The sequence below is a fragment of the Cheilinus undulatus genome, linkage group 5, assembly GCF_018320785.1.
Source record: "Cheilinus undulatus linkage group 5, ASM1832078v1, whole genome shotgun sequence".
Taxonomy (NCBI): Eukaryota; Metazoa; Chordata; class Actinopteri; order Labriformes; family Labridae; genus Cheilinus; species Cheilinus undulatus.
Window position 1 is genome coordinate 13817952 of NC_054869.1, and position 17721 is coordinate 13835672.

At 38.5% G+C, this 17721-nt stretch overlaps 2 protein-coding genes across 5 annotated transcripts in view; one reads left to right on the forward strand and one right to left on the reverse strand.

Moving 5' to 3' along the window:
- Positions 1-7093, reverse strand: part of LOC121510267 (rasGAP-activating-like protein 1) — a 39037-nt gene extending 31944 nt beyond the window's left edge. For both annotated transcript variants that reach the window (XM_041788238.1, XM_041788237.1), the window contains exons 1-4: positions 6839-7093; positions 6477-6533; positions 2757-2870; positions 2322-2383 (exon numbers count right to left, since the gene is read on the reverse strand). In XM_041788238.1, the coding sequence (XP_041644172.1) occupies positions 2322-2383; positions 2757-2870; positions 6477-6533; positions 6839-6903 (298 nt within the window). In that variant the 5' untranslated portion in view covers positions 6904-7093. The remainder of the gene's footprint in view (positions 1-2321; positions 2384-2756; positions 2871-6476; positions 6534-6838) is intronic.
- Positions 7094-7173: 80 nt separating this feature from the next.
- dgcr6 (DiGeorge syndrome critical region gene 6) lies at positions 7174-12647 on the forward strand. Of its 3 annotated transcripts, none has more exons than XM_041788240.1 (6): positions 7174-7192; positions 7734-7845; positions 7953-8140; positions 11187-11287; positions 11385-11525; positions 11685-12647. In XM_041788240.1, exons 2-6 carry the CDS (start codon positions 7742-7744, stop codon positions 11760-11762), a joined length of 612 nt encoding a protein of 203 aa, XP_041644174.1. In that variant the 5' UTR covers positions 7174-7192; positions 7734-7741; the 3' UTR covers positions 11763-12647. The 3 variants fall into 3 exon arrangements, with proteins under 3 accessions (XP_041644174.1, XP_041644173.1, XP_041644175.1); XM_041788239.1 differs by lacking the exon at positions 7174-7192 and adding an exon at positions 7258-7525; XM_041788241.1 differs by lacking the exon at positions 7174-7192 and adding an exon at positions 7334-7525 and having other exon boundaries at positions 7953-8113.
- Positions 12648-17721: the final 5074 nt, after the last annotated feature.

A 17721-nucleotide genomic window follows, 5' to 3' on the forward strand; every position in this document is an offset into this window, starting at 1 on the left:
GACCATGTAAAAAAAATCACAGAGCAAGGTCAACGACTGCTCAGGTGCATGGTGCATAAAAGTCGCCAACGCTCTGCTGATTCCATAGCTGAAGAGTTCCGAACTTCCACTAACATTAATGTAAGCACAAAAACTGTGCAGCAGGAGCTTCGTGGAATGGGTTTCCATGGCCGAGCAGCTGAAGCCTCACATCACCAAGTCCAATGCCAAGTGTTGGATGGAGTGGTGTAAAGCACACCAATAATGGACTGTGTAGCAGTGGAAATGTGTTCTGTGGAGTGAGCAATCACACTTCTCTGTTTGGCCGTTAGATGGGCAAGTCTGGGTTTGGTTGATGTTGATGTGATGTGATGATGTTGGGTTTGGGCTAGGCCTCTTATCTTCAGTGAAGGCCAGTCTTACTGCTTCAGCATACCAAGACATTTTGGACAATGTTATGCTTCCAACTTTGAGGCAACAGTTTGGGGAAGGCCCATTTCTATTCCAACATGACGGTAAACCAGTGCACAAGGCAAGGAATATAAAGACATGGTTTGATGAGTTTGATGTGGAAGAACTTGACTGGCCCACACAGAGCCCTGACCTCAACCCAATGGAGCACCTCTGAGAAGAACTGGAATGAGATTGGGAGCCAGGCCTTTTCGTCCAGCATAAGTGCCTCACCTCATAAATACCCTACAAATTGAATGGGCACAAATTCCCACAAAAACACACAAAAAAAGGACCAACACCATATTAATGTGCATGTATTTGAATACAATATCATTACAGTCCCTGCTGGTGTAATGGCCAAGTGGCCAAATACTTTTGCTCATATGTTTTCAGATTGTCAGATGGACCTACAATTCAAAATTCACAATGCCAGCATAAAAACTTAAGAATCTTTGTTTGAAAATATTGTATTTACTCACCATTAAGGTAAATTTTGTTTTTCATAATTTTGACACAATTAAATTAAATTTTTATATTCAGTTATAATCAGGCCAAACGTTCTGTTTTAAAATGAATATTATTTCTTTATTTCATGGACTCTGTGTCAGGTCCACTATGTGAGAAGATTCCTGAGAGGGAGAAAGTGACTCAGAACATCGTGTAGTCATGAATCAGCTGAAGGCTGAGATGTCAGGTGGCTCTCTCGAGAGATGCATCAGTATGCGGCCAACATAGCCTGTAAACACTTTAGTTATTGAAAAAAACTACAACATCATCACGACACACCATATTTTTAATGCAGTGTGTCTGGCCAAGACAGTGAAGAAGGAGCGAGAGTTCATGCTGAAACAAACGTGACTGAATACTCTAATGTGAAAGTGTCTGTCTGGCTCTAAACAACAATGTGAGGTCATTTAAAATGTTTCTGTTCTCATTTGAGAGCACTGGTCTTCTTCTGCAAAGGGAGGTATGAATAAAAAATTAAAAACACGCAGAGTTTATGCAAACAAGCACTAAAGAAGCCACGTACCAGTATGACTGGTAATTAAATTGTCGCAACTAAATCAAATAAACCTTTTTTGTAAAGTGGGCAGATAAAAAATTTAATTATTAAAAAAAACTGTAGCACTTCACATTGTAGTACTTCAATGTTATTCTCTGTGTTTTTTGGGGAAATTACATCACTAATTCAAAATGGAAAAAGAAGCTGCAGTAGGAGATCACAGAAAAAGGCCTCATTGTTAAAAAAATCTATTTTTTTTCTAATAAAAAAAACTGCATGCAATTCTAGGAGGGCATGCATCTCAGGATTTTATTTTACTCCGTGATAACCACTAAATTTTCCACTAGGTCTTGACTTAATTTGCTGTAGTTAAAAACTCTGATTTTTCATCTTAAAAAGAGATGAAATAAAGATTTAAGCTGATTAAAGTGACAGTGAATTAATGTGGAAGATTTAGGTAATAGGGAGTTACTTTCTTGGGATCTTAAGAAATTAATAGTCAAGAGAAAGCTGCTGTTGTCATCCTGAGAACAACAAAAAAAGTCTAGCTTTTCAGAGAATAATCAAAATGTACAAATTCCAGCAAAGTTAATGCAAAATTTAAGGATGTCTGTTGTGGGTGTTTATTCATTTAGGGCTTCTGTAGTGTCTTTTGCCTGCTGCACATTTATCTTTTGTTTAAAACTTTGGGATTTTATGCTATATTTATGGAAGAGTTAGATTTTCATCAGTTGACTGATAACATTCCCAAAGCCTCAAAGTCTCGGTCTAAAGTAGGAATGCCTATTTACTCAGACCTTTGACTCAGTCATGAGAAGCCATGTGTGTTCAACCTCTGACCCTTCACCCATCCTGTTACACGCTGCTGCAGTTTGTTCACTCATACCTTTAGCTTGAGATCCGATGGCATCTTTGCTCAGAGTTATCTTTCCAATAACGTCATCGTGGCTGCACAAAGAGACAAAAGACTATCAGATAGAAGATACTGAAATACAATCAAAGTTCTTTGATTTTCTAGAGATTTTAAATGAAGTGTGAAAGATGACAGATTGATTAGAGGACGGCTGGTCACGAGAAGAACGAGAGGAAAACAACCTTTAATCACTCAGTCTGGTCGACCATCTGTCTGTGGATGTTTGTTTATTCAAAGCTTGGAGTTTTGATTCCCAAAACATTTCAACTGAACACAACGTTCTAGCCCAAATATATCAGTTCAAGAGACAAGTAAAGCAAACATTCATGGCTTGGACAACTTTAAATCAACTGCCAAGCTCTGTCAGTTATGGTTTAATACGGAAGCATTTTGAGACGGATTTGTTACCCAATCGTGTCCTCATCCATGACATGAAAGGACAGGGAGTGGAAACCCATCGGGAGGTGCAGTGTGTACTCTTCTCCCCAGAAAGGATTTAGGTTCTTCCAGACTGTGGCCGTCCTGAAAAAGGGATGTTAAACATGCAGCACTAAGATGCAGCTCAGTGGTAAGACTCGGAAGTGATTGCAAATGTTGCCACAGTAGAAACCTTCATCTGAGGGTACAAAAGTTTGATGAACTTCAAGAATTGGCTATATATGAAGTTTCTTCAGTTGTACAAATATGAAGTCAAAATACCCCACTAACTGATGCTGAAGTATCGCGCAGTTGAAGAAATAAGGGGTCAAAACATGTGCAAAAGGTGCTGGTCAAACCGCAGAGATGGCAGCTTCTGCTGACCGAGCATTTAACCACAACAGGGCAGATTTTCATATCAGTTTAAAGAAAACATTCATGGTTCTGGAGAGTTCAATGATAGTATTGTTAGAATTTCATTACACTTTCTGCCACCATTCCTCCTCTACTCTGCTAATTCGGTGAAGAATTCTGCAAGGAGTCCAATCTGTCAACAGAGCTGTCGATTATGGCATTAAATCTCTTTTTAATTACATAAAATATCCACTTACAACTGAAATAATCAGAAAAATGAACATTTTGAAACAAGCAGTAATTTACTTTTATATAACGGCAGAATCAGGATTCGAAAAACAATCATTAAATGTGTGTTTTACCTCTACAGTTTGACCCATGTCCCATCTGTTGGCATGGAGGTGGGGCTTATTAAACTTTAGGGCCGCATCAAACAGTTTTACAGTTGATCATTCAGCCATTACTGAACTGATTCATTGCCTGACCAGATGATGTTTTGCATCATAATGGCTGTTACTGAGATGATAAGCCTTAAAAAAAAAATCTAGATTCAAGCAATATTTTTGCCTAGCTCTGAGCTTCCCAAAGTGTTGGCCAGTACTGTAGGTGGTGTAAGTGTAAGAGGTCATTTAAAAATAAGAAAAATCAATTACATTTGAATTAAAATAAATTAATAAAAAGCTAAATCACATTTTAGATGATCCTAAAATACTTGATCTCTTGTAATGAAACACAGCCAGAAGTTTTATATTGTGTCATCATTTTATCATTTATTTAGTCTGATGTAGGTATGGAACCGGTGTCACAGTTTCACTGGTGCTGGATTAACTGATGACATTCTGCTATGCCGCTTGCTTCTCAATTTTGAGAATTTATCCGTGTCTTTGGAGTCATTAATGCTACTTGGAAAGAGTTTGCTGGGCCACTTTATGGAGATAAAATAGGAAAAAAAAAGAAAATTAAAGGGACTTTGGAGATGCCTTATCAACACAAAATAAATAGCAGTATCTCATTAGTTGTACTTAGCAACCATACAAACAATTTCGAAGTGATATTTATGTTTCTGAGAGCAAATTATTTGCATTGAAATTCCCTGTTTATGAAACAGAAAGAAAGATAAACATTATTTAGGTCTCATGTTATGGTTTTACCATGGTTTTTTTTTTTTGCAGGCCCAGGTCTCAAATTGTGCTGCAGCCTTACAAAAGTTTGGAAAGGCTTGCCTAAGCTTTAAAAAATATTAGTTATAATGATGTTAGATGATTTTATTTAGTGGGATTATCTTGTATTGTTTTTGTATAAATATGTTAAAATAAATATGACTGCACATTACCAACATGTTCCTACACTGGGGGTTAGAGTGAGTTTGTGAGAGTTACATTGTTGACATGACTGGATGGAGGAGCAATAGCAACTGGTAGCTGTAAGAATTCACAGGACAACAGTTACATTCAAGCTGTTTATAACAATAAATGCCCCAATTCCTTAAGACTCAAGCAGCTTCTGTGCTGCTTGTTGCTCACTGATGCTGCTAAAATGACAGGGTTACCCCTGATAGTAGTGACAATGTCAGAGCTGAAGCAGATAAATTAGTCTACTTGTGCTTTATGACTTTTGTCAGGACACTGCAGCAAGAAGTTTAACACTTCTATTTACAGTGTTTAGGGCTCGGCATTGCATTGCACTGGCTGCCACTGTTACGCTATGTTTTTTATTTCTGTGCATCACAGTCACTGACTTTCAAATCCAACTCTCAGCAAAGACAGTAAGGATGGAGATGGCTCACCCATAACTAATCTCCACTCCAATGTCGTGTACACACACAGCGTTAAAAACATCCACAATTTCATAACTAATGAATCATCGAACGTGTTAGCTTATTTTGTCATTGACATTTGTCGATAGCATTGACAAATTGTTTCACATCAGTTAACTTTACTGCAGCTGGTCAGAAGGGAGAGCACTAAATGCATGGCTTCACTCACAGGAAGGTGTTTTTCTGTCTATTTTAATACAAAGTCTGTGATCTCTGGTAAAATACAAATATAAATACAAGTTTAAAACCCCTACATAGGATTCAAAAACATAAGTATCTCCAAAAGAATCAACTGCAAAGGCTAATTACGCTTTACTCGCTTTCAGTATTTTTAGCTATGTTGCAACATTCATTCAATGAGCCATTTTATTTCTTCTGCCCATTACAAGTACTCAAACAATCTAAAACATTCATCTTGGGGGATCAGCAAGGTACCAAACAGGCATTTATTCTTTGTAATGTTGCGTCATTATTTTACACTGAAGTAAATGGAACTACTGTATAATTCAATACACTTACTGGAAAGGTTTTACTAGGGCTTTTAAGGATTCTGCTGGAGCAAAATAGTTTTCTCCCTTGAGAATGAGGAGTGCTGTGCATTCAGCCTCAATATTCTTTATATTGATAAAGATGTATATAGAATAAACTCACACACAAAAGACTTAAAGATTGCTGAACTGATTCATATCTTGTTCGCTCATTCTTTGATCAGTAACTCCTGATTTGAATGCATCTTTGACAGATTTAAATCATTTCATTTGGGCAGGTTTTGTGCCAGGCTGGTGAGTTCAGTGAAGTTTTGGAATCGATGTCAGTTCCAAACCATATTTCATAGTGACTGAAAGATTTTGAAGAATACCACATCCTACGTATAATTTCTGACCTTGAACAGTCGTGTCTAAAAGTGTACTCATTATTTACCACCAGCATCTAGCAGCCACATTATCCATGATCATCACACTGAGGAGTCAGTTGGCCAGAAACACTACAAGATAATTAGTGTGAGTGTTTGCAGTGAATCACTGGGCCGATTTCCCACATGACGCCAGATGGAACAATAGCCTCTGAATTTAACCCATGTTTTTGTTAAAACCAACATCAGAAATTCTTGTTTGGTATGATTTCAAATGATACAACTTGGAAACAATGCAATACAGCATACAACAGCTGTTGAGGTCTTTTTTTCTTTGGTGCTTGAGGTGCAAAATCTCTATTTTGTGCTTCAGCACCTCTGAACTTGTGCACCCTGCTCCTTGCTTACACCAGGATCTCCCTGCAATAATTGATGCAGCCTCTCCATGGTTACCTGAGGCTGTTTTAAAGGCCAGACAAGTATCAGGTTCTCTGTGTTCGAGGGGCCACGCTGTGGGCACCTCCACACTCCATCCTAGTTACATGTGTGCAGAGCAGCGGAGCCCAGCCAGAAACTAACAGTGCAAATATTTCTTCAGTGATGATGAAAGATATTTAATCAGCACAGTGCATCAAAGGAGAGGCTTTTCATGCATGCATGTAAACATTCATGATCAGAGAGGACTCACCTGGCAACAACTTCATTGTCAACTTTTACAATGCAGTAAGGATCACTGGTCCCAGAGCTAAAATGACAACAAAAAAATAAGACAACATGAAACATACAATTTGCTCGGTGATTAGATTGATTAAACCTAATTACCTGCTGCCTGTCCTTATGTATAGGTCAATTTGAGCAAATATAATCCACAATGTATCCCCATTATTCAACAAATTCCCATAAAACATCCAGACAGAAAATAAGGTTAAAAATACAGGCTAAAGTTTCTTTTTTTGCAAATTAGCTTCTCAACGACGTTTTGCTGTAGGCTATGTGCGTTGACAGCTAAGTCTTGAGCACGGCAGCACATGCCATTCAGGTAATACTTACACGTCTTTGGCCGGGAGGTTCCTGCCCTCGACAATTCTGAAATAAAGAGATGTGTTTCTGGCCATTTTTGGTCGAGTGAGCTTTTAATCCACTTCCTCCTATGTTCCCATACACGCTCTTATAAATACTGCTCTTCCCCTCAGCAACTGAGTTTTCTTCATTTCGTGGCACCTCCAGCGCGTGACGGCGCACAGCCCACCAGTAGCGCGCGACACAGGCGCGCATCCAGTCAGTCAGTCAGTCAGCAGGTTAAACACCGTGGGCCACTGTGTGGGCAGCTGGACAGCGCTTTGGCGCCGTCAATCATGCATGCTCTTTTTTTTTATTGAACAGGCTGACTATATGAATCATCAGGTTGTTTCCATTTTAAAATTGTTATGATTGAAGCAGCATTTACAACAGCATTTAACGGCTGAATCCAGGAATTTGGTCGTACTCTGTTTTTTTTAATGTTTGCTTTTTGATACGCTGCCAAAAAAAATATGTGATTACCTGCATTTAAATGTATAGTTGTACCTGTTTAGTGTTTGGTCTTCAGGAGTATCTCTTCTGTGATAAAATGCGACACTCAGTGGCACATTTAGGTAGTGCTTGTTTTACGATCAGGCACTAAGGTAGACACCAACTTGGGGTCCTCGCGGAGTGAATGGAAGCTAAAAACAACGGAACATATGTCCTATTTAAAATGTGCGTATTTAATTTTCAGTTTGTGTCATATCTGAAAATATTGTTTTCTAACCCCTAGAACATACTTAAACGTTAACTAGTCTTAAAAAAAATAACACCACCGTCCTGTTTAATAGAATTTAACCAGTAAAAACTTAAATCAGCTAGCCCTCGGACTACCAGCGAGCTAGCTAAACGTGTTGACAAACGTCCTGCTACATCTTTCCAGCGGAGGCGATGGAGGCTTACCCCGGAGTCATCGGCAGTGACTCTACTAAACAACAAGAAAGACATTATTACCTCTTATCTGAACTACAAACTTTAGTCAAAGACTTACCAAGGTATTTTTTTCTTTAAATTGTGGAAGATTTCAATCAACCAATTCAAATCTGCATTTATGCTGCATTATGTTCAGTGTTTGTTTGCCTTTTCCTCTCTTTGTGGTTAGCTCCTTCCAGCAGCGCCTGTCCTACAACACGCTGAGTGATCTGGCTCTGGCACTCATAGATGGAACAGTTTATGAGATTGTGCAGGGGCTCCTGGATATTCAACATCTGACAGAGAAAAACCTGTATAACCAGAGGCAGAAGCTGCATTGTGAACATCAAGGTTGGTGGGATGCTTTAGGGGAAAACGGTACGAGTGAACAGGGGTGGAAAGTAACTCATTACATTTACTTAAACTAGTGTACCTAATCGAGTAGTTTTTTGTGTACATGTTTTTTTCTTTTTTAATCATATTTTAAGATGAGTTATTCAACTTTTACTTACAGTGCCTATAAAAAGTATTCACCCCTTGGCTGTTTTACCCTTTTATAGATTTTAGAAATTAATCATGTTCAATGTAATTAGGCTTTTTAACAAAAACACTCTTTAATGTCAAACAGATTTCTACAAAGTATCGTGAATTAAATAAAAATATGTAATAAAAAACAAGTGACTGCATGAATATTCACCCCTTTTAAAGTGACAGACGTAATTTAACAGAGGTCCAGCCAATTGGTGCTAGCAGTCTCACAATTAGTGAAACAGGGTTCACCTGAGTGCAGTGAATGGTAAGGAGGAGACTAGTGGGCGGGGCCACCAAGGCACCCATGATTACATTGAAGGAGTTACAGGCTTCAGCAGCTGAGATGGGAGAGACTCTGCATACAGCTGTTGCCCGGCCTCTTCATCAGTTCAAAGCTTTGTGGGAGAATGGCAAAGAGAAAACCACTGTTGAAAGAAACTCAGATAAAATCTAGGCTAGAGTTCACCTGAAGACGTGGGAGACTCCATAGGCAAGTGGAGAAATTCCTTTGGTCTGATGAGACCAAAGTGGTGCTTTTTGGCCATCAGACAGGACTTTGTGTTTAGCGGACACCACACACTTCACATCACCACAAACACACCATCCCCACTGTGAAGCACAGTGGTGGGAGCATCATGCTGTGGGGATGAATCTTGGCAGCCAGCCCTGTATGGCTTGTAAAGGTAGAAGGTTAAATGAATGCAGCAAAATTGAGGAAAATCCTGGAGGACTATTTTAATCAGTCTGCAAGAGAACTACGGCTTGGGAGAATATTTATTTCCCAGCAAGGTAATGACCAGAAGCATACAGTGAAAGCTACACAGATATGGTTTAAAGACAACAAGGTAAATGTTCTTGAGTGGCTGAGTCAAAACCCAGACCTTCAGAATTTGTGGTTGGATTTGAAAAGGGCTATTCACGCCTGATTCCTGTGCAACCTGGCAGAGCTTGAGCAGTTTTGCACAGAAGAATGGAGTAAAATTGCAGTTTTCAGATGTGCAAGCCTGAATTAGTCCTGTCCACACGGATTTGGTGCTGTGATTGCAGCCAAAGGTGCATCTACTAAATACTGACTTGAAGGGGGTGAATATTTATGCAGATACTTATTTTATCTTAAGTATTTTTATCTAATTGACTTCATTTTGTTGTAATCTCTTTTCACTTTAATGTTAAAGAGTTTTTTTTTTGTCAAAAAAAGTCAAATTATATTGGCCATGATTGGTTTATAAAAGCAATTTGAGGGTTAAACATCCAAAGGGGTGAATACTTTTTATATGCACTGTACGTATATTTTGGGTGAAGTATTGTACTTCACTACATTTTATGTACATTTTAACCAAAGTAACGGTGCATTTGCTTGAGGAGGATAGCCTTGTTATTCTTCCAATTCTGAAGGTGAAACAGAGAATGTCTTTATATGAAGCACTTTTGTTACTGCTCCCTGGATCTTTTTGTTTTTTTTAACTCAATACACTCAATCCAAAATTGTGATAATTACCAAACTAGCATCTTTTCTCTCTCTCTCTTTTTTTTTTTTTTTGTAATTCTTTATTTAGGGAATGTTCAGGGGCATGTAAAATGCCCCTGAACATTCCCATTCCCTTTTACAAAGCAAAACTAAAGAAAGATCCCCATTTGGATCTGTTTGTATGCGACATGACTGCTCTTAAGAGTTCTTCCCTCAGTTGTCCCATTTTCCCTTCTTTTTTGCAAGTCTTTTCATTTAATAACTACATACAGTCTTTGCAAAGAAATGTGTAGCCATACTAATTTACATCTGAATGCAGAGAGACAGCTCAACAAGATTTCTTATTCCATTGAGTAAAACTTAAGAGCAGAGACGAGAAAAATTGATATATAGTGTGCTATGTGTATACATTCTATGGGTGCTTATACAAAGATTTATTTATGGGGTCAACATCAAGTAGCATCTGTAAAATTGACCATCATATTAGTTAAAAGAAATCAAGAAAAGTACCTGTAGCTAACGTTTGTAGGTAATCTATCTGGACCACAGCTGTGTGAATCTGTTCATTTGTAACTGAAGAGTGAAAGTAATTTCCTCATGACATAGATTTCGCTAACTGTATCCTCCCACTCTTCAATTGTGGGGTAGTCTAGATGCTGCCAATGTCTGGTTATCAAACTACCATCTTTTCATGGGCTGGCTTGCAGGATTGTAGATTAGGAATGCAGGATGTTGTGTTTTTGCAGATAACCAATATGCCGATATTTAACAAAATAATTTTGGCCGATCCCACTATCAATACTGATATTTAAATGTAGTTCAGACCTAAAACATAAGTCCTTAAAACACACAATTTAAAGTCTGAGGATTAACAAAATAACACATTTCAGTCCTTAAAACACATTTAAGTGTTAAAAATTATGATGTATCAAGAAAAGACTTCTGCTGATGTAGCTAGGTCTTTTGGTTGGGCCTAAATCACCACTAACTTGTTCGTTCATATGGACAGTTACAGCTGATACAGGCAGATTTTTATAACGAAAATAACTGTTGTAAATATCTACAGATATCCGCAAATACTGATTATTCATGTTGTAAGCTAACATCTGCTCATACAGATATCACATAGATCATTGGTTTTCAAAGTCTTTGTCCAACAGCACACCTTATGTCAAGCAACAGTCGGTAGGCACACCATATTAATATCTGTGAAATAGCCACTATAAAGCATAATACAGAATCTTTACTTGTTGCATAATGTATGGTCATACAAATTGAATCCAAGGCACAGCTAGACTCGGCTTAAGTAACACCGGTGTGCCTTGCCACATCATTTGAGAACCACTGACGTAGATAATGTTGTGCATCCTTATTGTGGATAAATATGCCTTTACAATGTCTGACTGATTACTCCTTTGTGTTTAGCACTCAAACAAGATCTTTTAAAGAAGCATAAAGAAGCTCTGCAGTCATGCAAGTCTCACAACCTTGCTCTTCTCAAATCAAATCAACAAACAGAGCAGGAGGTAAGAAAATGAATTATCAGTGCCTCTGAAAAATCAAAGTGTTTGGCTATTTCATTTTCATTCATGGTTTTCTGATGGTGGAATTTATTGTTATCAGGCTCTGGAAATCCGTGTGCGAGAGGAACAGAAAATGATGGATAAGAAGATTGTTGCAGAAATGGATCAGAAAGTGATAGATCAGCAGAACACGCTGGAGAAGGCAGGGGTCCCTGGATTTTACATCACCACAAATCCTCAGGTTAATTTCCAGACTTTTCTACTCACTGTTATTAAAATACACCCTGAAACAACAAATGGTTGGGTAGCAAAGAAAATATACACTTTGTGATGCAGACAAATGTCCAGCAGATGGCGATATTTGTTCTGATTGCAGTTTTCTGGCTATGTGATGTTTCAGGAGTTGACAGTGCAGATGAACCTACTGGAATTGATCCTCAAACTTCAACAGAAGGAGTCACAATCTGGAGTCATGTGAGAAAGACGCCATATTGTGCTAGAAGAGAGGGAAAAATCCTGCAATAAAGAGGACAGAGCACAGAGGCAATCCTGTAACTGCGATTCAGCATCAGCTTTGTTCAGGGAATGTGGATTACTGGTTGAAATGAGCATTATTTCCACCATCTAAACCTGCAGATGTCTGGTAACTGAGTGTAGGAGTAAGGTGATTCCAGTCTGGGAGGAGTGCAGAGGCAGGTTGCGACAACAAAGTTGTAAATCACTAGATGCCGTGTCACACATTCTGTTCCTGTTACGACACATTGTACCACTATGCAGGCTATCGAGAGAGCAGGCTCCTCCAGTAATCATACAGAAGTAGGTCGCTGTGGTATGTTAATACAGAGGGATGACAGAAGCATGGATCACACACCTGCGGTGAGATCAGCTATAAAAACAACCACATGACCTTTGGAGAAGTTGGCACTACTTCTTGTAGTGTTTTGTTTTCAACCTTATGAAAAGGAAATGAGGAATGGATGTGTCATTTCCTTTGAACAAACTATTCTCTATTTATTTAAACACTTTTGTGATATGTATTTTTTGAACTTTTTCATATTTTTAGATAAAGCATCCTTATTTGTTGAATTTGTAAAGCTAATGTGATTAAAAGGTTGCAGCCTTTTGAGTAAACCTTTTTACACTTACATTGATTTTTATTTTTATATCATTGTTGCTCTGTACTGGATTCCTGACGTACATTGGCCAAAAAAAAACAAAAAAACAACTGAATTAACCTGATATTCAGTTTGGAGGCAACCGGTATGTATATGTTTTTGTATAGTTTGTCATTTACATTAAATTCAATTTTAAAGTCATTCAAAATGTCTTTGTCTTTTTGAATAATAAAACAGGTTTGACTTCTGTTAGGGCTTTCAGTTTTTTCATGGTTTTCCAAAATCATCTTTTAGGCTGCTGCTGCTCAGCATCTCATACAGTCAATTGTCAGCCTCCCACTTTTAGTTTGATTGGATATCTAAAATAAATATATCTCAATTTCAACAGAATATGGTTCATGTCTTTCTCTTTTTCCTTTCCTTTGTTTATGGCCTTACTATTAAAGAGTAGGATTTTCTTTCACCAGCCCAAAAACCTTGACCAGTAGCTCAATGTTTAGTCTGTTCAGAGATGCTGTTGAACCAGGACTGTTGTGTCATAACTTGTAATGGACATTATTTCATCCCCTCTAGACTATACATTATCATTATATCAATTTTTAACTCCTACTTACCATTAGAGGTTGAGAACACTGCTGTCCCTTTGACAAGGTCTTACACCAGGTTTCATATCACATCAATCTTCTTTACTCTCACTGCAGAACAGTTTTTATGATCACCTATGAAGACTCCATGGTCAGGAACATGACAACACTGTGATTTACTCTGCCCCCATGTCTCCTCTGTGTGCACAGCCAGCTTTAATCAAAGTCTGTCTGCCCTGAAGACGGACCACTGAAGGTGATCAAGCTCACTTTCTCTTTCTTATAGACACTTGATCTGACTTGTGTTTTATTTGTACTGAAAAACTTAAACTTTGTTTTAATGACATACATGTTTCACTGCAAAGGCTGAAATGCTGTTTTGCTGATACTTGGTTTTATGGGTGTAGGCCTAATGTAAGCTCATTTAGATAAGTGCAGCTGAAATTTGAAGGTAGATTTTTACATCACAGATGCTACTTCACATTTCTACTTCTACTGCTTTTTGGAAGAAAATGTTGCATTAATTAAACTCCAACTAAAGACTAAAGGCTCCATATACCTGTTCATCAACAGGTGTTTTCATTTACAGTAGCTGATGACATCACTCAGGTCTATCAAAGTGACGCCTTGTCAATGTGACTTCATGCGCTATAAATGTGATGTGTAAGCTGCCACAGAACAGAAACAAACAGAAAGCCTGCAAATACATACTTTTTTAAGGAATACAAAATGTATGAATTTTATTATATTAACACATAAGCTGATATTTCAAAACTCGTTCCAGCAGATACCAGAGGACAAAGTTTTCCTTTTGGCTGACTGCTGAGGTCAGCCCTACACATGGCAATGTCTGTGTATGAGTAAGTAAGTAAGTTGGTGAGTAACTGACTGAGTGATGCTAATTTCTAAGCTTTAAAATACAGAGTTGCGTTCGCTTGTACTGAATGCTGGCAGTGATGGCTGCCTCCACTGTGTTAACCAGAGCCATACATAGGCCCAATCCCAATGTCCACACTCACACACTCACTGACTTTGAGGCGTGCTCCCGCTAAGCCCGTGAGGGCTTAGGGCTGTCCCACTGTCAAATCATAAAGTGCATGAGGGATCTCTTGCTGACTTTTTGAGCCCTTTATGCATCCTTTCTGTGAGTGGGCATCTCTGCAGACTTAGTGTGAGGGAATTACCCACAGTTCATTGCATTGTGATGTATGACAGGGATTCTTGCGGAATGCCTGCTGGTAAACGCTACAAAAGTGAAGTGAAAAGAGCAGAATTGTAAACAAAAAACATGGAAGGTGCAAAAAGGGGTGGACGTTGCAAAAAAGAAGTATTTTTTTCTGTCGTATATTATATAAAACAGCCTTTATACACTGAGAAAATAGGTCTGTAGGTGAAGCATGCTTGTTTTTATCTTTGTTTTAAGCTCTGCAAGATGCTGACTGTCAACAAAAAAAACAAAGGGCTGTCCCATTCCTATTTCTACCACTTCAACCCCTTGCAGGCTCATGCACTCAATCACTTTCCAGGTGCAGTCAGTTAAGTCAATAAGGGCTTAGGGCTCAGGGTTTAGGGAGGAGTTTGAGATTCAGCCATACAGAGGTGCACTATGGGCAGGGTTTACTTGTGCTGAAAGCCCTCTAATGGCTGCCTCCACTTTTCTAAATATCTCAGATATAGCTTGTGCCTCTGTTTCACCAAAACTGGGCCACATTTCTATATGACAAAGAATAAAACAAACCATATAAGCTTTTCATGTTAGGAAAGATGTTTTCACTCCTCTTTTAACCTGCTTTGGCAGGATTATGATAGCTGAGGAGGTAACTTCTTTTGTCAATGCTTGTGGACACCAGCTGCTTGTGGAGCGATGAGTCCTGAATTAACCACAGCAGCACTTTGTCAAAACTGGACATTTCTTTATTAAAATCAGAGAAGACAGCAACACTAAAAGTCTTCTGTAGTAGAAAGGATGTTTTTGCTCATCTGCCAACCCACTTCAGCGTGTGTGATAGTTAAGAGGGAAAGGGTTGCTTGTTGTGCTTTTATTTACGGCTGCTAACCGAACATTAGCTCTGCTTTAGCCAGACCAACACATTTCTTCATCATAGCTAGCACTGAGAGCAACGCGGAAAGCTTTCTGTGATAGAAAAAAAATGTTCTCATTCTTCTCCCGGTCTGTTACGGCATGGCTTTCCGATCATGGCGGTGGGCTTGTACATATTGTCCGGTGTTAGCTGCTAGTTTGGATGTCGCTGTAAGACCGCTGCTGTTTACTCCAAACCGGACTGCTGTTCTTGTACTTGATTCCGTCCTCGGACTCGTGAGTTGAGACTTGTCCACAATCTTCGGTTTTTAAATTTTTCCATCATGATCTCCTGTCCCCCTGTCACTCTTTCTCCTATTATCCCTTTCTCTTTGACCGTTCGTGCGTCTTTTACGCAGCAGTGTCTGCTCCTCTCCTCTCCTCGTCTGCTTTCATGCTGCATAAGAGTGACACACAAACACGACGCTCACGCACACACCTACACTGAAAGGTACACTAACATGTTGGTAGTGTAGACTCAAGGCTTCTATCTGTTGAGGGCAAAAGTTTCAGAATGCTGGAGGACAAACACCTGAACTTCCTCCTCTTAAAGCTCCTCTCTGACCACAGAGGACCAGCGCATCAGCACTGTGTGTGTGTACTCCAGCTGTGTGTCTCTTTGTTGCCCGCGTAAGCCAGGGGTGTGGGCTATGTTAAAAAAAATTGGTATATATTCCATTAATACTATGAGTATGGGGAATAAATAAATGTTCAAATCCCCGCATTTGTGTTGTTAAGAGAACAATACTTAAATGTTTGGCATGTCTTTATTTGCAGGGAACATGATAAATGTGGTGTTTATAGATAATTAACGGATATAAAACATAATAGGAACACTAAAGTAGAAATTCAGCTTAGTTTTACGCATATAAAGACCCTTACAAACCTGTCTGAGGAGAATTACAAACGTTCATGAAACTTACTACCATTAAATACATAAATCTGAAGAAAAAGAAAACAATTAATCTTCAGTGACCCTGCCTATCAGTGAAGTCTGACACATGTCTGTAGAGTTTCATATGTACACAGAGAAGAGCTTTATTAAGAGGAGAGACAGAGAAAGAGAGGACAGCATGTAGCTATGTTCCTGTCAGTATAACAGTCTCTTTGTTTTAGAAACAAATATAAAACAGGGCAATTATTTCTACCAACAACGATAGATTTATCTTGTGTCAAACATAGACAGTAATACATGACTGAAAGTAATATTTTTGATGAGATATAGATTATTTGCAAAACATAACTGTATCAGTAATTGTAAAAGAAATATGCCTTTTAAAGAGCAACAAACAGCACTGCAACAAGTTCTGTGGAGCAGAATTAAAACATGCACCATTTAAGGAGCCTATTTCATATTAAAATTAATTCTCCTGTTCAAAAACAGGTATGCAGGTTGAGACAATCCCTACAGTGTGCTAAAATAACACAATAACACTTTGTTTTCAAGTATAAGAAATTGATTACTTCACCTTATCAAAGCATGTATTCCTAATTTCTGCTGATATTTACAGATAATCTATTTGCTTCAAAGTTCAGCTGAAATGTTCATAATTGCCGATGTCAATAATTAAATCTTAAGCCCACATCTGCCCATACCATGCTGATAATAACGTGCATCCCTGACTATTTATTTAATTGTTGCTAATTGTTGGAATATTTTATGGTCAGGCATAATGTTCCTAATGCAAATTTTCATTTATATGCAGATGACACTGTCGTTTATTGCTCTGCTCCTTACACAGCATCTGGCTCTCTGTTGTTTACAAGAGGCTTTTGATGTTGTACAGAAAACTCTGAGTTAAAACAGGTTCTAAATCCTGCCAAAACCAAACTCATGATGTGTTCAAACTCAAAGAAAAAGGAGGTAGTTGAATCTGAATCTGTATCTTATAAATATCTTGCATTCTTCAGTAATGAGTCACTGTCTTTTAAGCTTCATATTGAACAACTTGTAAAGAAGTTAAAGCTGTGACTGGGTTTTTATTTCAGAAATAACTCTTGTTTTTCTTTTGCTGCAAAGAAAAGGCTTCTTGCAGCCACTTTTAAGCCTTTGATTGGTTACGGTGATGTTCTGTACATGCATGCATCTTCTCAATGCCTTGAATTCAGATACTATGTACCATGGGGCTCTGAGGTTTGTAACTTGCCTTAAGTCCTTGACTCATCATTGTACTCTGTATGATCGAGTTGGTTGGCCTTCTTTGACCACATGTCAGCTAAATCACTGGCATGTCTTTATTTATAAGGCTTTTCTAAATCTGCTTCCATCATTCTTGTGTGATTTTTATGTGAAAAGTTCTGGAAGCTACAGTCTTTGCTCTGTGACTCAGTCACAAAATTTACGTTTGCTCTGTTCCCAAAGTCCGTCTTGAAATGGGTTAAGAGTTTCAGGTATGCTGCTCCTGCAGCCTGGAATCTGTTAAAGGAGACCTTATTTCTGGATGAGCTGGTCTCTTTAAATCTTTTTAAAGGTAGATTGAAGGCATTGGAGGATGATGTGTCAGGTTGTAGATGTTTTAAGTGATGACTTTCTGCTCTGTGACTCTGGATTTGGTGTTTCTGTGATTGTAATTACTTTGTTTTTTTAATGTCTATGCCTTTGTCAACTATGCTGCTGCCTGTCTTGGCCAGGACACTTGTGAATGAGATTCTTAATCT